At 41.7% G+C, this 24,735-nt stretch overlaps 1 protein-coding gene and 1 long non-coding RNA gene across 2 annotated transcripts; one reads left to right on the forward strand and one right to left on the reverse strand.

The window, feature by feature from the left end:
* The first annotated feature begins 14,655 nt into the window (after nucleotides 1-14,655).
* Nucleotides 14,656-17,203, forward strand: LOC103450985 (protein SOSEKI 2). The gene is made up of 5 exons (XM_008390401.4): nucleotides 14,656-14,940; nucleotides 15,054-15,123; nucleotides 15,230-15,345; nucleotides 15,453-16,287; nucleotides 16,435-17,203. The coding sequence occupies exons 1-5, from the start codon at nucleotides 14,742-14,744 to the stop codon at nucleotides 16,559-16,561; spliced, it is 1,347 nt and encodes a 448-aa protein (XP_008388623.2). The 5' UTR covers nucleotides 14,656-14,741; the 3' UTR covers nucleotides 16,562-17,203.
* Nucleotides 17,204-17,454: 251 nt separating this feature from the next.
* Nucleotides 17,455-23,886, reverse strand: LOC139196575 (uncharacterized). Its single transcript, XR_011581639.1, has 2 exons — nucleotides 17,834-23,886; nucleotides 17,455-17,664 (listed from the first exon to the last, which is right to left on the reverse strand). It is a non-coding gene; the product is annotated as an uncharacterized lncRNA (long non-coding RNA).
* Between the last annotated feature and the right edge of the window lie 849 nt (nucleotides 23,887-24,735).

Raw genomic sequence — 24,735 nt, forward strand, 5'->3', positions numbered from 1 at the left:
GCAGCTCACTCCCGTGGCCCAGCCTGCTCCCGAGCAACCCAATCTCGTGGCCCAGCCTGCTCCCGACGAGCAGCCCACTCCTATGGCTCAGCCTACTCTCACAGCCCAGTCTGCTCTCGTGGTCTAGCCTGCTCTTGTAGCCCAGTCTGCTCTCGTGGCCTTCCAAGCAGCCAAAATCGGTCCAAGATTAGTTCAACCATTTCGACTTCAAATTTCTAGGCCTACGATCAAACCGGGGACATTCCGACCACATTTCTCTACGAATTTGACCTTTCCAACTCAAATCTCGCGCCCGGAGTGTACCACCCTTCCACTGCTTAAAGAGGCACATTCCTTCCAAGCTATTCCAACCCAAATGGAGAACAACACTTGTCTCGACAAGTCATAGAGTGACAAGCACCCTCGCACAGCAGACGACCTTGGTGAACCAGCTCTTGCAGCGCATCGACATGCAACGTGCCCCAGACGAGGTGTCCCGAAGTAAGACAAGAGCAGACAAAGAATCTTTCCAGCAGTGTCCCGATAAGCAGCCATTCAACCAGCCACGAACTAACCGTTTAGGTAGTTTACACTTCCGATTGGACCTCCGAGATAGCGTATACTCCCGTTTTAGCACGTAGAGGAGCATGCACTCTAGACTAGGCCCACGGATAAGCATACATTCGTGGTTGGGGTCACACTCCGATAGTCAACATGAGCAACCTTCCAGGTGAAATGTTCATTCGTGGCTAAGCCCCGTAAGGAGCATCCTCCACCTCACATCAGAGTAAGCAGCACGATGGACAAAGAGAAGTAGGCACTCAATCCGGCTCAAGTTCAACAGGTAACCTACGAAGAATTCGCTCGTTTATTAGAAACACACCACACACATCACATCCACGGCATAGACGAGCCAAACACATGGAAGAGCAGCCTAGACCAGTAAGTCACGGCTAAGGGTAGCCAAGAGCTTCGCTACCCCAACAAAGGCAAATTCAAGAAGAAGTAGTGAGACTCTTAACCAAGCGATTGCGTAATTTCCAACGCAATGAGGCACTACGACGGAACATGACCAATATAAGCAGGTCACCCTTCATGGACGAGATCGAACAGGTAGAGCCTTCACGCGAGTTCAGCATGCCACATTTCACATCTTTCAGAGGGGATGAAGACCCGAAGTGACACTTAAAGAACTACCAAAGCGCAATGATCCTCTATCGAAACAATGATGATTTCATGTGTAAGATATTCGCCACCACTTTACAAGGCGAGGCATAAGATTGGTTCTACACCCTGCCGCCACAATCCATCCAGAGTTTCGACAAACTTTCTTTAGTTTTCACCAAAGAATATTCATCATATTGCTCGATAAAAAGGAAGTCTGACCATTTGTTCAACATCAAGAAGAACCCAAAGGAGTCGCTTCGCTACTATGTGAAGAGGTTCAAAGCAGAAAAGGCAAGGATAGTGGGATGCAACAACTCGATTGCTAGAGTAGCCTTCCAAAAAGGACTTCGAAAAATTGATCATGAAAGAAGATCTTACTCTGGCAGACTCTTTCGCTTTGGCAGAGAAGCATGCACTTTGGGACGAGGCTCACCAATGCACATTCAAAGACTTGAAAAAGTACCCGACATCACCTCCCAACTATCTAAACTGGAAGTAGCGGAAGACTTATTCGGATGTTTGACGGTATCTAAAGCAGCAATAATCTTAATCATCCTGCGATAAGAGCTGAAGGCCCGACTACCTGTATTCTACAGTTCAAAAGCTCTCCTCGATGCTATTAGAAATTCAAAAGCTAACTTTGGCGATAGTTGTTGTAACCTAGAAGCTCAAGTTTTACCTTCAAACACACGCAGTCATCATCATGACGCACTATTCCGTCAAATCTAGACGCACGACGATAAAGGCGTAGACCTTGGCGGATGCAAAGTTTTCTAACAAACGCAACAACTCGACCCAAAAGACACGCCAAGGGCAGACGAACACTGGAAGGAACATTCAGAAGCAAGTTTTGCCCTCGTTGCCCTAGAAGATTCTACATAAAAGCAACATGTACCGGCAGTTGAGCACTACCTTCTGCTGCGCGTCACACGGCCCTAGCCGACCCTTGCTCCATTATTCAGCTCTAGAGTGGCCTAATATCAGCAGTTAAGCATCTCCTGCTACATGTAACATGGCCCTAGCTCCACGGCTCCCTACCGAGCCTTCACACCTAGCCTTGACAACACAATAGAGCGGCCCAACGACGCCCCAAAGGTAGCCGAGCACACTTTAGCCGTACTTGCTCCCTCAATGGAGATTTCTGGTATTTGCATGTCGACGGCGCATCCAACTACAAAGGCTCGCGCAGCAGCCATGGTTCTTGTCACCCCAGACGGCTCAATGCTCGAGCAGGGGATCACTTTAAGCTTCAAAGCATTTAACAACAAAACAGAGTACGAGGCCCTACTAGCAGGCTTCCGAATGGCAAAAGACTTGGCAGTGAAGAAGCTCGCAATTCATTCTGATTCCTAACTAATTACCAGCCAGACTACTGAGGAGTACACGGCAAAACATCTGAGGATGGCGCAATACCTAGAGAAAGTACGCAAGCAGCTTGAGGCATTTTAGACTTACACTCTCACTCAAGTTCTCTGGGAAGACAACACCCATGTAGATGTGCTAGCCGACTTAAGACTCCGCTATCGACCACTAATTCAAATGCTCTATTCCGGTGGAATATCTAGACAAGCTAAGCATAGAGACGGAGCCGGCAGCCAAAGTGTCACAGGTTAGTGTGACTCCCAACTGGTAAAGTTCTATTATAGACTACCTAATCAATGGCACACTCCCCACCGAAAGATTAGAGTCTAGGAAACTCAAAATCAAGGCGACATGCTACTACGTGTGGAACAGCATTCTCATTCGAAGATCCTGCACTGGACCACATCTCCGCTGCTTAGTGCCTCCCAATGACTTAAAGGTTCTAAGCACAATCCATGAAAGCATTTGTGGAAATCACTTTGGAGGTTAATCCTTGACACAGAGGGCTCTTAACACAGGCTACTATTGCCCTACCATGCACCAAAATGCTAAGGAGTTAGTACAAAAGTGTGACCACTGCTAACGCTACAAGACGGTACCAACACTGCTTGCCAGTGAACTATACCCGTAAACGAGTCATTGGTCGTTTATGCAGTGGGCAATCGACCTGGTAGGACCTATGCCACTTGCTACTAGGGGCAAAGGCATGATGATCGTGGCAACTGACTACTTCACCAAATGGGTAGAAGCAGAGCCCACGACGACCACGATTCAGACGGACATAGCAAATGGAGGAACATCATTTACCGATTTGGCATCCCTCAGTCCATCATCGCCCACAACGGCCAACAATTCATGGGCAGATATTTGGCGAAGTTCTTCCAAAAGTATGGCATTAAGCAGCACATGTCCATGCCAATATATCCTCAAGGCAATGAGCAAGCCGAAGCATCCAAAAAAATGATCTTCAGTTGCCTTAAGAAATCCCTCACCAACAAAAAGGGAAAATGGCTAGATGAACTCCTCGGATGTCTATAAGTATATCGCACCACCAAAGACAAGTAACCAGTGAGACTCATTTCTCTTTGGCATTTGGCTTAGAAGCAATCATTCATCCCAATGTCATCAGGCTAAGTATCATCACACTACTACTAAGCATTGAGCAGAACAGTAAGGAGATGACCACAAGCTTAAATCTGGTAGAGGACAAACGCGAGCAGGCTATCACCTGCATCGCAGCCGACCAGCAACAACTCATTTCCAACTACAACAAAAGGGCCAAGATCCGGCAGTTCCAGCCTGAAGATCTAGTCCTAAGAAAAGCCTTCATCACTGCTCGCAGAAAAGGCTCCAAAAAGATGGATCCCATATAGGAAGATCCGTACAAGATCAACATAGTAGGTGGCAAGAGTAATTACACCCTCGCCACCATGAAACGATAAAAAGATCGAAAAGCAGTGGAGTGCCTACAATCTGAAGAAGTACCATGTGTGACCTCCCGCTACATCAAAGCCCGAAGACTCAAAAAGCTCGATGAGCACCACCTCACAAGTCGATAACTATCTAGTTGTTATGAAGTTCCTACCTTACAGCTAAGTTCTCGTTCGTTTCACTCGTTTTTCAATGAGGAATTCAGAAGTAATCACAACTTGGCTCAGCTGCATGCTTACAACAACTGATCACTTCTGCACTTCAAAAGAAGACTGTGCCATTCTTAGGGATTCATCGCAAGAATTGCGTCCCCTGAGGGACCAACCATGCTCTCCAGTGCAAGAGGGTAAACTAATTGCTCTCCAGTGCGAGAGGGTAAACTAATTCCCCGACGCCCACATGGGTCAGCTCTCCAAGACGGGAGGATAAACTTTACACTCTGAATATGCCTGGCTACCCTAGTATAACTAGATGCACGATGGCTTGCATTGGGATTCCTAGAAGTAGCCATAATGGTCTTATTCAAGGCTTAGCTAACTGAAGGATTTTGGGTCTCTTGGCCTAATCCGTGAGGAATCGGGCCTTAGAGACAGAGGGGGCACATTACACAGTACGCCCTACAGACGGCTGTTTCAGAACCCTAAAGCTGCTACCGAGTGCACTAAGGTAGCCTACGATTTTCGAAACATTGCCTATGGCTTGCCCTTCGAGCAGTAAAGCCGCGCTAGACTTATACAACCACATATTCTTGTGAAAGGTTAAACAAGCTAGCGCGCATATACGAAGTTTTATCCACTGCCGACATGCTACATAGTCGATAAGCTTCACCTCTACCAAGTGCGAAACAACCTACACCAAGTCCTAAAGTGTTGTGATACTTGCTACGCAACCTACAAAATTGGAGAAAGCCAAGGTTAACATCTTATTGGTTACCCGGACTTGTCTGCTTCTATAAGTAAGGCATCCGACTACCAACCCTATGGCTAACAACTTTGCAAAGTTTTACACCAACACCTATGGCTGCATAGGCTACGCAAGCTTGTCTGCTTATAAAAAAGTAGCATGTCTGCCACTGGTCTATCAAGTATAAAGGTTAGTGCATGAACAAAAGAAGTGTAAATGAAGAAAAGCGAATGAAGCATGTTTATAAACAATTAGCAAAGGTCGAAGGAGTTCAAGCAAAACAAGAGCTACAAGGAAAAATAAATAAAATCCTAAAGGCTACCTAGAAGACTACAACAGCTTAGACATCCCACGACTACTCAGTCGCCACACCTTCAGTAGCCGCGACGTTCTTAGCAGCGGCACTATTCGGCGTTTCTCCCCCGGTTGCCCCAACCTGGGCACTAACTTTTCCAACTACTTCACCAATGGAAGCCTCAAAAGTAAAAGCAAGTAAGTCTTCCGGAGAAATAGAGAAGGTCTCGAAATCTCAAGCCCATCATTCTCACTCTTTAGCTGCTCATTCTTCTCAAGCAGACCAACACGGACGCGCTGCAGCTCATCCACTTCCTCTTCAAACTTTCGTTGATCTTCAGTACACCTTGAAGTTCTAACATTTGGGGTTCAAGCCTATTGACGATTCTCTTGAAGTGGATCACTTAATTATAAGCAGTAATCAACTCTTCATCCTTTGCATAAGCAGCGAAACGAAGCTCATAAACTACAAACTTAAGATCTTGAATCTAAGGTATGTAACATCCAATCTCCTTCTCTGCACTTTCATACTTAACTTTGATCGCATCAAGCCTAGTCTTCAAGTCAACGATCTCGTGGCAATCGGTCTTAAGCTGCAGAGAAGTGAGGGCAGAAATATTAGACCCCTTCAAAGTAACAAGCTCAGAATCCAACCTCTTGATCTCCTCAGCTGGGGAATAAGCTTCAGCTGCCATAGTCTTCACCACCTCCTTGGCAGCCTTGCTATATATGCATCATAATAAACAGAGCAGTCATTCTATATTGGGTCGTATGCTTCACAAATGAACTTGGGCAAACAACCTTTCTACCACCATCAACAAACTTGGCACAAGCGTCCATGTTTTCAAGCAGATCTAGTTTCAAAAGCACACAGATCTCAGTAGTCTCCTCTGAAGCAGGCTTAGTGGATTTCTCACAGCTGCCCACGGGAGCAGTCTTTTCTTTCCTAGCAGGCGAATTAGTCTCAGCAACAAAGGGAGTGGGCCTTGGTGCCACTTTAGCAGCAGAGTCCACCTTATCGCTATTCATAGTAGCAAGCTTCTCCAAAGGTGAACCGAACTTAGCTCCCAACAGATATCTTGGTACACACTTCGGCACTGGGGGCATAACAGGACCTTTACACTGAGCAATCCTATCAACAATCGTACTAGCCATTCTTGACATGGCAAGCGCCAAAGGCTCAGATCTAGCAGACTCATTTTTTCTTCCCATTGGAATAAGTTATGTCAATCATAGGCATCTCGGCAGCAAGCAGGCCCTCATGAGCAACGGAAGAAGTCTTCAGTTTTTCTCAACTTACATCTCTTGAGTAGGCGAGGAAGATCTCTTCTTTCCACCTTCATTCATAGTAGGCTCCACGACAGCGATCAGACGAGCCAATGCATCCGCCTTGATCCTCTTTACCTTATCTTTCGAGAGCAACCCACATTTCTCCCGGCGAAAAGAACTAAGCAGCCAACGCTATTCACGATACTCAGCAATGGAGCTTAACCCAGCATTCTAATAGGCAGGAGGCCTGCATGCCCAGCATTCCAGCAATCCATGAGGCCCGCGACCTCTTCATTTCTCTTAATTGTCGGTCTGGCCTGCATCAGGTCCAAGAGCCCAAAGGACATGAGCCATGCAGCTTACCTAGCATTACATCTTAGTGCTTCAATATGTAGTCCCAATCGCACAAGTTGTCCATGGCTCTAGCCAAGTTGAGCAGCCTAAAGTAGTGGTCCCTGCCACAACACCTCTTCGGCCAATGCCGAGCAGACTCCTGGCCCCTGCCAGCTGACGTGCTGCACCACCCGACGACTGCCCCATGACAACACTATCCAAGAAGAAGACAAGAAAAATTAAAATTTTCTTACATCGGTGCGGCATGGAGAAGACGAAGAAATCAAAGAAAACGGTCCTTTGCACGGGCAAGATGTAAAAGATTGCTAGAGGAGGGGGAACAAATATCCTCTAAGCTCTCTCTCTCTCTCTCTTGTAGGGTAGAATAAATCACTCTTCAAAATTGATTTAATAACCCACTTAAGGTGGACTTAAATAGGCTTTGAGAGGAATTTATTTCCTTTTCCTAAAAGGATCTAATTTCCTATTAAAGAGGGAACCTACATCAAAAAAGGAAGTAGTCCTATGTTTCATAAAGCAAGAAGATCTCTACACTTGCTACCCTTTCCTGCGAGCAGCCCAACATGTGTGGGGGCATTTGTGGAGCCAAAAATAATCACAAGGCGACACGTGGATTTTTGGGTAAAAGAAGACAAAAATACCCTTGAGGCATACCGGGATTCGTACGCACAAGCAGCGGACAATCATTCGTCAATCAAGTCAAAAGTGTCCAAAATATGTAACAAATTCAAAGATATTATCATCCATCCTCATCTTAGGTAATTATTTTATAACCTATATAACATTCCATTTAAGTGGAGGTTAATTGGCTAATTAATGGATTAATTCCTAATTAATCCATTAATCACCAATTAAATCATCCATTACACCCCCCAAAAACACCCAAGGGCTGGCCACTCTTTCTTCCAAAGAGGGTCGGTCATGCTCTATAAATAGGACTCCATTTTCTCTAAAAAGCTAGGTCCACACTCTTGCAAAGCTCCAAAAAACTCTCAAAACATTTTTTCTCTCTAAATTCTAACTTTGGCATCGGAGGTTCTTCGGCCAAAGTCCCCCCATTCATCGTAGGCACGTGAGGCTTTTGGCCTTAACCAAAGGTGTTAATTGTTTTGTAGGTGCAATTTTGTCCAAGATCAAGGAGGAAGAAATTTACATCCACACTGCTTGATGCCATATTTCTGGAAGAACCTTTCTAAGTCTTTGCCCACGAATTACGGACCATTGTCGGTGATGATAGATTGAGGGTTACTGAACTAACAGATGATGTTCCTCTGAACCAACAGATGATGTTCCTCCATATGAAACGCTATATGTCTGATTAAGTAGTAATGGTCAAGGGCTCGGCTTCTAGCCACTTGGTGAAGTATTCGATAGCTACGATCATCCTGCCCCTACCCTTAGTAGCCGACGACATGGGCCCTACTAGGTCGATTGCCCACTACATGAATGGTCATGGGCTTGTCTGTGGGTGGAGCTCGCTAGTAGGTAATACGGGTACAGGCTTGAAGCGTCGGTAGCTGTCACATTTTTGAACAAATTCCTTAGTGTCTTGATGCACAGTGGGCCAATGGTAACTAGCATTGAAGATTTATATGCTAAGGATCGAGCTCATAACTTTTAAGTTGTTAGGAGGCGCTAGGCAGCAGAGATGTGGGCCTGAAAATGACTTTCGAAAGAGAATGTCGTTCCACATGTAGTAACGTGCCGCCTTTATTTGGACTTTCCCAAATTCCAATCTTTCTTCTTAGAGTGTCACATTGACTAGGTAGTCGATGATGGGATATTGCCAGCTTGGGATTGTATTGACTTGTAACATTTTGGCTGTTAGTTCTTCTTCTATACTTGATTTTCCCAGATACTCGATTGGGATGGAGTGTTTGAACTGGTAGTCCAAAACAGAGCCTAAGGTATCATGGCATATGTATAAGCGTTGTCTGCCTGTGGCACCTGTGTGAGGGTGTAAGTCTGATATGCCCCAAGTTGCTTTTGTACCTTCTCGAGGTGTAGTGCCATCTTTGGAGGCTTTGCTGCATACTCCTCAGTAGTTTGGCTAGTGATAAGTTAAGAATCAGAATGGATTGCGAAGTTCTTGATTGCCAGATCTTGTCTCATTTAAAGGCCTACCAATAATTCCTCGTACTCTACTTTGTTGTTTGATGCCTTGAAGCCTAGAGTGATTGCCTTTTCAAGCATCAAGTCGTCTGGGGTGATAAGAACCAAGCCTACTCTAGAACCCTTGTAGTTGGATGAATCATCGACGTGCAGGCGCCAAAAGTCTTTGTCTAAAAAGGTTGGTTAAGCCAAGGCGTGCTTGAGGGTGTCTTTGAGCTGTATCGTTACGTCTTCCAGGCCGAGATTGAACTCTGCTATGAAATTTATGAAGTCCTATGCTTTTATCGCCGTGTAGGGTCGATAAACCAAGCCATATTGACTAATTTTCAACGCATACTTCATTACTCGTTGAGAAGCGTCTAGACCATGTAGGATAGATCGTATGGGATATTGAGTCATGACGACGACCGTATATGCCTGAAAGTATGGTCTGAGCTTCCGAGCTGTAACAATTAGTGCTACAATTAGCTTTTCGATCCTTAGGTATCTTGTTTTCATATCGATAAGAGCTTTAGAAGTGTAGAATACTGGCAGTTGGGCCCCCAACTTTTCTCGTATGAGGGCAGAACTTTCTGCTACGTCTAAGACTGCTAAGTAAATGTATAATTCCTTGGCTAGTTCCGACTTGGATAGTAGCGGAGGGGATGTTGAATATCTCTTCAAGTCTTGAAATGCTTTCTTGCACTCGTCATCCCACTTGTCTCTTTGCACCTTCTTGATGGCCTTGAAAAATGGCTTGCATTAATCGGTTAAGTGCAAGAAAAAATGGTCGAGCACAGCTGCTCGTTTAGTTAGACTTTGGATCTCATTTAAAGTGGTTAGGGATTTCATCTCTAAGATTGCTTTGATCTACTTGGGATGCACCTCGATTCCTCGTTGGGTTACGAGGTTCCCTAAAAATCGCCCTCAGGAGACTACAAAGGTGCATTTGGCAGGGTTAAGCTTCATCTTGTACTCGCTAAGGATACTGAATGTCTCTACCAAGTTTCTGAGGTGGTATGACCACTACTTTTCTTTTACCATGATGTCGTCGAAGTAGACTTACATGGTAACCCCAATCCGCTTCTTGAACATTATGTTTACTAACCTTTAATAGGTAGCTCTTGCGTTCTTAAGGCAAAAAGGCATAACCTTGTAGCAGTAGATGCTTCGCTAGATAACGAACGTAGTTTTCTCTTTGTCGAGCTCAAACATGGTGATCTGATTGTAGCCGGAATATGAGTTCAAAAAGCTGAGCAGCTGGTTCTCTACGGTTGAGTCCATTGGTAAGTCAATTCGCGGGAAAGGGACAGGGAACAGATCTTTCGGGCAAACCTTGTTAAGGTCATTGTAGTCTACACATACTCTTCACTTGCCATTCTCTTTCTTCATTACCAGCACAATGCTGGCTAGCCATACTGAATATGCCACTTCCTCGATGAATCCGACTACTAATCTATTTCTGAATGATCGCTACTTGTTCTGGAGCTAAGTGTCTTCTTTTTTGGATCACCAGGTTGGTAGCAGGGTCGATATGTAGTTTGTGGTAAGTTACCTTGGGATCAATGTCGGGCATACCAGAGGGTGACTATGCAAAAACATCATGGTTTTCCCTAAGAAAAGTCGTGAGCTCTTCTTTTTCCTTTAAGCTCAGTCGTGAGCCGATTCTAGTGGTATTCTCTAGCCACTTGGGATCAAGAATGATGTATTTGACGTCTTCTTCTGGATTTCACCCTTTTTCCTATGTCGGCATGTCCTCCTGAATGCCATCATCTTGATCTGCTTGCTGTAGTTACTGTTTAGTAGTAGGCTCGTCATTCTCAACCTTGGTAGCTCTAACAGTGGTGAAAGACTTTTTCTTTGACTTATTCAGCATTTACACCATGTATTGTCGGGATAGGGCCTAGTCAGACTTGAGTTCTTCGACTCTTCCTCCTAGGATGCGGAATCGAATTTTCTAGTACTCAACGAAGGTTACGGTGCCCAAATTCACTAATCAAGGCCTTCCCAAAATCCCGTTAAAGGGAGACGGGTCGTTGACTATAATGAACATCTGCTTTGAGACTATTGGTGGCGTTCTCACATCGAGTATTATGTTGCCAATAACAGTTGAAGTGTATTTGTTGAATCTGGTGAGTACCTCTGCTCGGTGTATTATTGTGTTTTCTAGACCCATTTTCTGAATGACAGATAGCTGAAGTAGATTTACTATGCTATCATTGTCCACCATCACTTTGTCGACTATAACGTGTACCGGTTGAACGTACACTACCAGAGCATCATCGTGTGGGAAGTCAACTCCTTCAGCATCCTGCTCGGTGAAACCAACGATGGGTCTAGGTTTGGCATCAGCTGGCTGAACTTGGAAGATCGCTATAGCCTATTAGATCTTCCTCTTCTTAGAGTTATTTGTGGCCCCTAAGTATTCAGACTCGACGAAAATGCTGTTGATTCTGATGGTCTTGGCAAACAGCTCATTGTCTACGTCTACATTTTTATTAGGCTGCGCAACTGACTCGTCCAGGTATCTATCACATTATCCTATTTCACCAGCTTCTTTAGGTATTCCCTCTAGGTATAACAAGTGTCGGTCATGTGATCGAGACCCCGTTAGAACCCACAGTACTTGGAGTGATCCAGCTCAGAAGTATCTCCTCTAAATTATCTTGGCAGCTTGAACTAATGCCCACTCTTGCGGTCACAGAGGATCTGGTTGATCGGGATCGAGAACTTAGTATAGTTTTTGGTGGCTTGACCTCCTCTTGTCGGGGACCGGTCTCTGCACTTGGCCCCCTGCTTACTTCAATCTTGGGACTACTTCTTGTCTACTTTCTTCTAGGCTGCCTCGGACTCTTTCTAAGGTTGCTCAGGTGCCTTGATTACTCGTTAGGCGCCATCCCAAAGCACATGCTTCTCTGCCATAGCGAATAAGTTTGCTCAAGTCAAGCATTATTTCATGATCAATTCTCCAAAAAAGGAATGATCTGCTGGGAGTCCATTTTGGAAGGCTGCGCTGGCGATCGAGTCGTTGCAACCGATTATCTTTGCCTTCTCTGCCTTGAACTTCTTAACATAGTCACAGAGCGACTCCTTTAGATCTTTCTTGATGTTGAGGAGATGATCATACTTCTTCTTTATCTCGGGGGCCCATGCGGGAGTGTACACTGCCAGAACACTCGATTCTTGGTTGATCGAGGGGTTGCTTACCGGGATATCGTTGGAGAGAAACATCATTGCATGTCCTTGTCCTGCCTTGGGACACCTCATCTAGGGCATGCTACATCTCAGTCTTTGCCAAAGCTGATTCACCAAGGTAATTTGCTGCACAAGGGCGCTTGTCCGTTCGACGACCTGTTGGGATAGGTGTTGTTTGCTATTTGAAATGGAAGAGCGGGACGGTAAACGTCTGCTTGAGTTATGGAAATGTAATGGACTCCAGGTGCAAAGCTTGAGCCAGGATAGGTCAGATCTGTAGTAATGTGGGGTGAAAATATCCTTGGGCACATGGGTGTTGGGCCACCTTGGTTAGCGTTGCTTGGGCTGCCTCAGTCTAGGCTGCTCACGTCCAAGTGAAGGTGGTAGGCATCAAAGGCTACTGCCAAGGGCCAACAGCAGTCTGCACCTACTAGCTGCTTGCATTGTGGGCTTCATGCCCTAAGGTTTCCTCGCGTTGAGTGAAGGCTGCCCCGTAGGCCACTATAACGACATTTGCCGATGCTGGCATGGCCATGGTATGTCATGGTGGCAAAGGTACAGTCTTTACCGTGGTAAGCCTCGAGGAACGACAGCGTGGAGCCACGTCGCGATCTCCATTGGTTGGTCCATGTCCTTCAACATAAGAGGTCCCATTGGTTGTGGTTTCTAAATTTTCTGCCATCGTAGTCGTGGATCTACAAACAAAGGAAGTTGAAAGTGAGAGTTTTCTTCGAGGCTTCGGATCAGAGCTCTTAATGAAAGCACTAATTTATGGATGCAAATTTTCACCTTTCCTTGATTGACGAATCTGCACCTGCAAAATAATAACACCTAAGATTAAGGTTAAAAGCCTCACGCGCCCACGATGAATTTTGGGGGGGGGCTTTGGCAGAAGAATCTCAGATGCCAAAGTTAGAATTCTGAAAAGAATGTGTTTGAGTGTTTGTGGGAAGCAAAAAGCCTCTTTAAGGGTAGCTAAAACTTACTGAATTTTGGAGATAAATAGAGTATTTGTAGGAGAGGAGAAGAGCATGGGCAGGCCCTCTAGGGTTTAGGGGTGGCCGGCCCTAGGTGGTATTTTGGGTGGAATATTCTAAGATATTTGTAAATAAATATCTTAAAATAAATAGGTAAATATCCTAAATAAATGGAACTAGGATAACTTACTTGAAAGAGATCTTCTCCGATTAGGAATATACGTATGATAAGAATAAGAAATTATTTTATCATAAATACCTTTGACTTTTCCTATGGGCAGGGATGCCTTGAGCAGTCGTTAATCTCTGTTTGCTCTACCTTAGTTGCGCGTGGTGAATGAGGCTGCTCCTCACTATTTAATAGGGGCAGTCTTGTCCTTCTGGGAAAATAATCCATGTATGATTTTTGGCTCCACAATAAACACACAGTAGTAGGATTCTCTATCCTCTTATTTCCAATCTCTTCTCTCCCCTCCTCTCACATTTTGCTTTTTATTCTTTGTCTTAATAGAAAAATCAATATAAAATGTTGATGTGATTTGATCGTAATAGTTCAAGTAGGAGGAGAGAATAAGAAAGAGATTAGAAGGGGAAAGATATTAGAAGGGGAGATGATCCTTTTCCAAACACACAGCATGCACAGTTGAAATTGCAAGAGCCTATTGTTCGGCCCGTGATCTTACTCAATTACTGTTTGATTAATCATTATTAAAGGTATCAAGTAACTAATTAAAGGAATTGATGTCAATCTGACTAATTATCACCTAAATTAATTTACAAAAGGTTCATGTGTGCATGTTATGATCTAATAATGTTGTTCTTAATTTTTCACACTACTTATAACATATCATATTGTCCAATTTATGCGACATGGTCAAATAAAGAGTCACTTTTACTTGATTATCACCTAAATTAATTTACAAAAAGGTTCATGTGTGCATCTTTTTCTTCATAATACATACTATTTTGTAATCCAAAAAACTAATGGTTAGATCTTGCATATAAAAAATTAATAGATTTTAACAATAATACTTAATCCAAAGATAAACACACACACACATGTATATCTTGGTTAGAGGATCATGGAATGCAGTGGTAAAACAAAAAGCTCACCAAATTGTGGTTGCAAAAGCGATCTCATCTCATGATCCCTTTACTTTGTCTCTTTTTGGGATCAGAGCAAACCCAAAGTCAAAATTAAAGCATCCAAAGTAGGTCAGTGTCATTCTGCAATTGTACCTAACGAATTTTATATTGACGGAAGAGAGAATTTACATATATTTATAAATAAATTTTTCGTACGGTCAATTTAGGTTATTATGAAATTTTTTTATTTTTTATTATGATATCAGAGAATATTATCTCATAGGTAAAATCTAATGGCTACATATGCTTCACATCACCTATTGTACATGTTGTTTATGTATTAGATTTGAAAATTTGTCACACATCATGTTGAGAATGAATTTAACAATAATAGAAGGAAAGACATTTCATGAATTTATAATTAAATTAGATTATTTTTTGTAATATTAATTAATTTTATAGTAAAAATTCAACTTTGTTCACGACTTTTTAGGAGCTGCCCGATCTACTGCCCTGTTATAAAGGGTGGTGTTCGATTCGTAAACTTCTCAACCACCAAGGACGAGAAATTTAAATTACGGAGCCAGCCACCGCCCAGCAGAGTAGAAGAAGAAGAATATCTGAATATATAACATGGATGTTCGTTTCAGAAGACCTACCACCACCAGAGAATTGAGAGAAAGCAGCACAGACAGAGCCGAAGTTATGCAGCAGCCACCAAGAGCCATAAAAAAACTTCAAGTTGTCTACTATCTCTCAAGAAATGGCCATCTCGAGCATCCTCATTACATGGAAATCACCCACTTGGCCAATCACCCGCTTCGTTTGAGAGGTTAAATTAAATAATCAATTTCTTTACCAGCTACAAATCTCTCTTCTTCGTTTTTTGTCTCTTATTTTCCTTGGTTATTGCTAATATATTTCCATGCGACTATGCAAATGTAGATGTAATGGATCGGCTGACTGCTCTTAGAGGCAAAGGCATGCCCGCCTTGTACTCTTGGTCTTGCAAAAGGTGTGCACTGCTGATTAACTGCAGTAGTAGCTACTACCTGGAGTACGTAGATTTTTCGTTATATTTTTATCTTTTGAGGCTAATCTAACGTATTTTATCTTTTTAGGAGCTACAAAAGTGGTTATGTGTGGAACGATTTAGCCGAAAACGATATAATTTATCCAGCAGAAGGAGCTGAGTATGTACTCAAGGGATCAGAGCTAGTTGAAGGCTGCTCTGCAGGTCCCTCTCTGTCTGTTTCCGTTTAACTACCTACATTATTAACATTTAAAACAATTGTACTCTTTTAGATAATGTACTAAAAGTTCCCTAATAATTCTTGTATGTAGAAAGATTAGATCAACTGCAAATGAGTAGCAACCAACAGATGATGCAGCAGCAAGACTCAAACTTTGGGTCCAAAAGGAGATCTCCACTCGCTCCGACTCGAAGCAGAGGACATGATCATCATCATCGAGAAGCAGACAAGTATCGGGAGGAGGAGGGTCAAGACCAAGACTCTGAGGACGAACAAGAAGAACAAGAACTGGTGGACTATGAGGATGAGAAAACAAGCTACACCAGCTCCACCACCCCCCATTCTCGCTGCTCCAGAGGGGTCTCCACAGACGAACTCGAAGACCCTCCACAAACCCGCAAAAGCCCGACTGTGTCAACTCACCCCGAGTCATCACCGCCTCCTCCTCCAACTCCAACCCCATCAGTTAATAATATAGCATCAAATCAGCCCAGCCAGCGCACCAATCTGTCCACATGGTTCGAGGACGGCGACCCAGTTGTGGTTTCGGATTCCAAGTCCTCAGCACTGCAGAGCAAGAACTCTGTTTTGCTTCAGCTCATAGCTTGCGGGAGCTCAGCAGTATCCAAAGCAAAAAATGCACCATGTGTGAGTCTGAAGCAACACACAACAGCGACAGATCATGTGAAGAAGAGCAGCGAGAGCTTCCGGAAAGAGGTTGTGTATAAGGCTGCAGTGAAGGTGGCGGTGGCCGCGGAGGAGGACATGATTAAATGCATGTCTGAGAATCCAAGGTTTGGGAATTTACAGGCAGAGGAGAAAGAGTATTTTAGTGGGAGTATTGTGGACGCCATGAAAGACCAAGATCGAGTTTTGGCTGAACCTAGGCCTGGGCTTAAAAGATCAAATTCCTACAACGAAGAAAGGTAAGTGACAACGATTTTCATGCATATGGGTCAAGTGATTAATTAAATAATGTAGTCCCGAATTTGCATAATATATATATAATTAGCACGTTCTCGATACCTTTAATGTGTTAACTAACTTTGGTGTTCGATTAATATATTGACTAGGAGCACCAAGGCTGGGTTTGTTTCAGAAAGTGTAGAAGAAGAGAAGAAAGAGAAAGCAGCGGTGAAAGGGAAGTGCATTCCTCGTAAACTATATTCTTCTGCTGCATCAAAACAAAGCAAAAAATGATTGTTAAGCCTTATAATTTGTATGACCCAACAAATATGTAATTACCAGCACTGGTCAGGGGTTTTACTTTTACTTTGGCTTCCTATAGTTATGAAGAATTATGGCAACGGTTGGGTGGAAAGTAAAAGCTGTTGGGAAAGGTGAAATCTTTCCTTCGAATTAATTTGAAAACGACGGGTGGTGTGGTTCCCTCTGCGACTCTCCTTATATCCATGGGTTTGTTGCGGTACGTAATCAGAACAAGAAGTATGCATGCAACCGGGTATACCATCCTCTTCATATATAAAAATTAGTACAGAAAGAATATTTACTTGTTTCTCCTTTTCGGCCAAATGGTTGGCCGACGAGGATATTTTTGCCCTTCTTGTGAACGTTGCGTAGACGTGCCACCACCAAGCCACAGATTGGGTTGGATACTCATCCTCGGGTATAGTAAAGTTAAGATCGCGATTCTTCTGGGTTATGAATGTAAGATCAATATATATCTTTTGTGCGTAATTAGTGTGAGAGCAGGGACCCTATTGTATCCTAAATGGTGGTGTTTGATAAGAATACTTCCCATCATGTAATCCTTATCACCACGAAACCATATTATTCATATCTTTATAGATATATCTACTCAAATCAGAATTACTTTAGCTATATATCAGTCCACATACATTCCTTGATAGCTTACAACTACAGTCAATCCTAATCTCATATGATCTCGATCCCTTAAGCACGTGTTAAACAAATGAGAAGCTCTAACAAGGCTTACATTCTCCCACTAGAGCCAACACTTGTTTATCACAGTACCACCTAAAAAGAAATCATACATGAATGGCCATGAGAATATGATTAACAAAACCCCAATAACAACAAGTTTCTGTCATAAGTTAGTATTCATGAAGAACTAAAGGGAAGTCATGCTCCAATATATAAACATTATCCCCAAAATTACTATCATGAAACCATCAAACACATGAAACTCCATTAAGACATGAAAAATAATACAAGATGCAAATACGAATGCTTCTGTAATACACCTGCATTATGGTCCTCCTTCCAAGACCAGTAAACTAGTCCACATTATTCTCTCGCACTGAGACCCTTAAGTTGCTTTTCTGTTGCAACAATTCAAACAAATTGTCACCCAAAATACACTTTCATAATGTATCTGTATCATAACTATAACACTGCAATTTCTAGGAAACCTTTGCAACTAGCAACATAATACTTTATTAGTTAAGATGATCTAAACATAAATACTTTAATTCATATTCCAAAAAGTACCTGAATCAACCAATGTCCAAGAACAAATATCTTAAACATGATCAAAGCTCCCACTGTTCTGCAGTACCAAAAATTTCCAGCACTTCCATTTTCCTTGTATGTTTCTTCAATACTGCCACTGGAATGGCCTTGTTCAACGGATCTGCAATCATAGAACCTGTCTCCAAATAATCAATTTTAACCAAACCATCCATCACCTTTTCACGAGCAACAAGAAACTTAATCTCCAAGTTCCTTGTAGCATTGGATCTCTTATTGTTTATCACAGTAAAGCTGAATGAGTCTTGAGATTGAGTCAACAATACAAAGCCCAGTGATAAAATTCTTTAACCAAAGTGCCTAATTCACAGTTTCACAGTAAGACAAGTACTCAACCACCATTGTTAAAGAATGCAACGATGTCTTGCTTGGTACTCTTCCAAGAGAGCTCCATTAGCCATCATAAACACATGGCCTGAAGTTGATTTCAAATCATATAGGCAATCAACGAAGTCTGCGTCATTGTATCCTTCTAAGACCAAGTTTTCAGTCTTCTTATAAACCAACATATGGGACTTAGTTTTCTACATGTACCTTAGAACTCTCTTCCCAGCATTCCAGTGTGATTTTCCTGCATTAGACTGAAATCTCCCTAAAACACTGATGGTAAAAGCTAGGTTTGGCCTAGTGCAAACCTGAGCATTAATTAAGCTCCCTACTAATGATGTGTAAAGCTTATCCTTCATCGCCAAGACTGGTCAATTTAGTCGGTGGTTGCTACCATCGGCAGTTGCTTCCTCCACCTGTGCTTTCTGATTTCCTGCATGTTGTTCATCATTCAACAACACCCCAACTTCAGTGCCATGCTCCAGTCGGTGGTCATTGTCACTTGGAGCTGCCATCTCCACGTACCCTGCATGATCGTTAGTTTACTGCTCACAATGCAACAACACATCAATATTTCAATTGCCATGTTGAATGACATAATCATCATTACAATTACCCTCACTTTCTTCCACTTGATTTGGAAATTCAATCATTGGTGCTGCATTCGGTGATTATTCTACATTATTCCCCATTTCCCCATCTTCCTCAAATATGAATTTATTAGTTCTAGTGCTTTCATGATTGTCCATCACCAATTCGATAAAAGCACTTGGTAGATTAATACTACAAGTCATACTCCTTACCATGTCCATTAGGGTTCTATTTCTTCTCTCAAGCCATTTCGTTTTTTTCAGGTGTACCAGGTTGGTATATTGAGCTACAATTCCATATTCTTGAAAATAAAGCAAAGAGTCCAGGGTGTCAGCCAATTTGTATGTATCTTCCATAGTATAAATCTTGAAAACTTCTAAGGCTTTTGATTTTTCAGAAATCAAATAAATGTAACAATAGCGTGAAAAGTCATCTATGAAAGTTATGAAATATTTATTTTCTTCAATTATTTGTGTGGGAAAAGGACCACAAATATCTCTATGGATTTTTTCTAAAAGTTGTTTGCTCCTAGTTGAACCCTCTTTTTTTTTGTTTGTCATTTTTCCCTTGACACAATCAATACAAAATTCAAATGGTTGAAATTCAATGGAGGCAAGATTTGGTTTTTAATCAAAAGTTCCATTCTGGGTTTTGAAATATGACCAAGTCTCATGTCCCAAAAATTTGAAGATTTCTTTGGTCGTGTGGTTTTCTTTCTCAACATTGAAAATATTTTCAGTTTTATTTAATTGAAATTTGAATATACCATCACATAAAGAACTGGTGCATATATGACAAAAATTGTAAAATAAAAAATGTTGAAGCCTTTATTATTCAAAGTAAAATAAAAAACCTAGCAAATCCAACCTCGAAACTGAAACTAATTTCATTCTAATAGAAGATACATAAACCATGTTATCAAGTTCTAAGCAAAAACCAAATATAAATTTAGCCTAACAGTTACTATTGCCATGACTTTGATTGCTAACTAAGACTTTGATTTCGAATCAAGCCACCAAGGTCTGCTAGGCATTTCAGTTAAATTTGATTAAAACAAGAAAAAACATTTGAAAAAAAAAATAACATTTGAAAACTGTAGAATTGTTAAGTTTGAAAGTCCTTTTAGAGAGGGGAATATTTCTAGCATTTTCTTTCCTGGCACCCTCGGACCTGTTGTTTTTGGTATGACCTTCGACATAGTTCACATACTCACCCTTTTCAATTCTCTCCTTTTTAATTCTCACTTCCTCCCCAACGGAAATAGAGATTACATTGACCACTTTTCTTGCAAAGCATTGTAAGAAACTTTCAACTGAGTATAGGAATCTGGGAGTGAATTCATAATTACATTGACCAAAAAGGTTTGAGAAGTTTGTACACATTTTTGAGTTTTCCAGCAATGTCGATGACTCTGAGAATATATTCACGTACACTTCCTTCACCATCATACCTGATTGAAGTGAGTGAATTCATGAAGTTGCCAGTTTTAGTTTTCTCGTACTCTTTGTACTTCTCCTTAATGGATTTCATGAACTCTTTTGCATTTGTTGCCTCTGGGAATCCTCCACGAACAACATCAGTCACTGTTCTTTTGATTATCATCAGCAAGATTTGATTCGATTTTTGCCACTTTCCATTCTTTGATGTGTAGCTGGAAGTGCTTCCATTGACAGGTAGTGGGGGTTCCTCAATTCTCAATGCTAAATCCATATCCATGACACCCAGAATGATTTCCAATTCTTGTTTCCATTTCTTATAGTTGACACCAGTGAGTGGTTCAACAGTGTTGAGATTCATGGAACTAGGGTTCATGGCTGCAACTTGAAAAATATTAATCTTTAATCCCCATTCTTTATATCATAGACTCAAGAACCTTTGGATTAATGATAGGAGTATATTTATGCGACTTAGTTAGCTTGTTTTCTTGCACTTTTATAGTTAGTTTGTGGTTATTATAGTGTTTTAAGCTATTTTCGTGTGTTTGTAGGTCCAAATGACAAAGTATGCAAGAATGTGCAATTTGGAGCCTTTTGGAGCAGTTTTGAGCATAAAATGGATATCACATGCTTGGAGTCAAATGGATGGTCGAAATTGAAGATCAAAGGAGGCAAGAAATGAAGAAATGAACATGAAGAACAAAGAGTTCAGAATTGGAAGCCAAAGTTTCTAAAGTTGGAGGTTTCCATTCTTGAAAGTTTCTATTCTTGGATTGGAAGTTTTCTAATTTTTTTCACCTGGGTTCCAACCCTTGCCGCACCTCTCAAGCTTCTTCCCTCTTGGATTCTGAATTGTTAGGCCCTTTTCCTTGTGGATTTGGGTTCTACAAATCCTTTTCAGAAACTAAGTGGGCCAAAAATCCTTTTCTTTGTTGATTTAAACCCTAAACCGAATCCTTAGGCTCTAAGCCTTAAAATCTGCTAAGTTTAAACCCTAATCTATCTCCCCTAGGGTTGTGCCGCACCTAACACTTCTAGAAGCCTAAAAATCTGCACAAACCCTAGTTCTTTTCTCCCTTGGATGGGCCAAGCCTTTTATCTCCAAAACCCTAACCTTTTCCCATCAGATTTTGTGAAAACCCTAGCTTTGCCGTGCCTATATATATGTGTTTTTAAAGCCTAAATTCGTCACCACCCTTCACACCATTCAAAAACACCTTGCCGCAACCCTAATCACCATTCTACATCACAAAACACCATCCTACATCCATATACTTCTCTGCCGCACCTTTTGGAGAAGAAGGAGAGCTTTGTCGTGCATTCCATTGATGAAGGAGGGCCTTGTGCGCAAGCCATCTGCATCCTTGGGAGTTTTCATAGATCTTTCTTCCCTCGTTTCAATTTCGATGTTTATTTCAATTTGCTTTTCAATTGATATGAACATGTGGAACTAAACTCTTATTAGTTAGTGGTGAATTTGAAGCCATGGACATATGTTAATATGAATTGATTCCTTTCAGTTATTGTTTCGTAAAACATGAATGCGATTTACTTATCTATTTGATTGATAACTTATTCTTGTGTGTTGATTAAGGAGGCCTACTTAGTTTGCATGCTTGAATCTGATGCTAAATTATAAGGGACTTTCACCTAATCGTTAGAAACTTATAATTACAAGTAGTGGAGATTGCTAGTCACAATCGTGTTAAGTAGATTCTTGGCAAAAGTATCATGCAGTTCATAGTTATAATTGTCTTGTCAATGCTTATGATTTCCATGGAATTTAATGATCTTTGAATGTATCTCTATCATGCTGTTCATATAGGGAACTTGAGAAGAATAATTTGGGTTGTTGCATGCATTCATCCAATTAAATGAATTTAGGGAAATCTGATAGTTAATTTGTGCATTCACGATAAATTTGGGGCATTGTCGTTCATGGTTTAAAGAAACAATACTGGAAATTGATTTATGTTGCATATGTTCATGTGTGGAGAAGGATCCTCTAACTATCTTTTCACTCTTGAATTCATCTCAATTTCGTTTTAGTTTACTTTGATTTGCAATCTGTTTAGTTTTAATTCAATTTCGTCATAAATCAAACACTCTTTTTTGTTTTATGTTATTAGGTCAGAATCTGTCCTAATTAGGTTCTTTAGAGTGTTTTGAGTCAATATAGGTTAGGTTTAGTCCATAAACATTGTTTGGGTCTTAGTTTAGTCTTAAATTCGTCCAATTTCATCTCTAGAATCTGTTTTGAGTCTAATTGTTAGTATTGTGCTGTTTTGAGTCTTTTAAGTGTTTTCTGAGTTAGTTAAGTTACAATCTGTTTTCTTTTAATCTTTTGAGTCAAAGTAGGTTTTAATTTCGTCCAAATCACTTGTTAGGTTTAGAATTGAGTCAATTTCACTTAGTTTTGCAGATTTGAGTGTCTTAGGTCAGTTTAGAGTCTATAGAGTCTATTCTTGTGTTTTTAATTCTAGTTTAGTGTTTTAGAGTTTAATTTGAGTAGATTAGCAGCCCTAGTTAATCCCCAATTTAGAACAATCCCTACTTACATCTTTGCTACAATTGTCATCAATAGGGTTTAATTTGTGTGTCAAGTAATTTTCACATCAAATTTTGGCGCCGTTGCCGGGGATTAGCAAACTTGCTAATCCCTTGTTTGTGTCGTGTCTTTTGTATTTTCTTTTATGTTTATCCATGAGTTTGTGTGTGTGTTTTTTTGTGTTTCTACCATGCCTTAATACTTGGTTGCTGATTGTGTTTATTTCCTTGTTTCAGGTATTAGTTTATGACTCGTAGTTCTCAACACATTAGTGCAAATATCTTGGAGTTCGACGACGATTTTGAAAGAACTTTGAGAAGAAAGAGGAAGCAACCAGAACCTAATCCACCTAGTTCAAGTTCAGAGGCCGAATTTGAATTTGAAGAAGAAGAAGAAGTCATGGCAGCAGATAATCGTACAATAAAAGAACTCTTGGCCTCAGGGTTGGCCAATGCCGCACCCCTTTGCATTCAATACCCCTTGGCTGCTCAAGGCAAGACCAACGAGTTCGAATTGAAGTCAAGCTTGTTACATCACATTCCCAAATACCATGGGTTGTCCATGGAAGATCCAAACAAGCATCTCAAGGAGTTCGAAGTTGTTTGTTCGAGCATGACACCCATCAATGTCGATGGGAACATTTTGATGATGAAGGCCTTTCCATTCTCTCTTGTGGAAAAGGCTAAAGATTGGCTTTATGAATTAGCACTCGGGACGGTCACTTCTTGGGAAAGCATGAAGAGGGTGTTTTTAGAGAAGTTCTTCCCCACTTCGAGAGTCATTCTCTTGAGGAAGAAGATTAGTGGCATTCAACAAAGCCAAGGAAAGTCCTTTCCAGCATACTATGAGCGTTTTAAAGCTCTTGTCGCCTCATGTCCTCAGTACCAAATGAAAGAAGAACTTCTACTTCAATACTTTTATGAAGGACTTCTTCCAATTGAGCTACAAATGCTAGATGCTTCAGCAGGAGGTGCATTGGTTGACAAAACACCAATGGCTGCAAAAACCTTAATTGCCAACCAAGCGCTAAATGCACAACAATACGAAGGGCTTGGACAAAGAGACCCCCCACGGCATCAAGTTAATGAGGTAAGTTCTATGTCTGACATTCAATCACAATTAACTAACCTCACTTCTATTATATCTCAGATGGCCAAATGGATGAAGATACAAGGACCAAGTGTTTGTGGCGTGTGTTCTATGCAAGGACATCTTAATGACTAATGCCCTCAATTGATTGAGAATGGAGGGTGGGAATCTGCCAATGTCGTGGGTTTTGGGAGCCAAAGTCAGCCACGAAACGATCCATACTCCAACACTTACAATCCGGGGTGGAGATATCATCCCAATTTCAAGTGGAGAGAGCCACAACAACCTGCCCAACAATGGGGATTTCGGCAAACACCACCCGGGGTGTTTCAAAGGCCATATGCACCACCACAAGTCCCACCACAATCTGCCCAAATTAACTCAAGTTCGTCACTAGATAATGATACACTTCTTCAATTACTAAATTCTTTAACGCAGGGCCAACAAAATCAAGCCAAGAAGATAAGTGAAGTAAAGAGGCAAATAGGGTAGATTTCAGAGTTCATGGGGCAGTTTCGAGAAGAAGGAAAACTCCCTAGTTCAACCATTGTGAATCCGAATGGAGGGTTCAAAACTGCTAAAGCCATCACGTTGAGAAGTGGAAAAGAAGTTGGAACGGACTCCCAACTATCCAAACCTGCCCAAACAGAGGACGAAAAGCTGCAACAAGAGGAGGATGTCCAAAACACACCCACGGCAAGGAAGGAAACAACCTTGCCGTGCACTCCTACACTTCCCAAACCATCCAATTCGACCAAGGTAAGTCCTAATTCGAATTTTTCAAGTTCTATTCCACTAAATGCTCTTTTTCCTAGCAGATTCATGCAATCTAAGAACGAAGAGGATGAAAAAGACATTCTGGAGACGTTTAG

Source organism: Malus domestica, chromosome 01 (genome assembly GCF_042453785.1).
Source record: "Malus domestica chromosome 01, GDT2T_hap1".
NCBI lineage: Eukaryota > Viridiplantae > Streptophyta > Magnoliopsida > Rosales > Rosaceae > Malus > Malus domestica.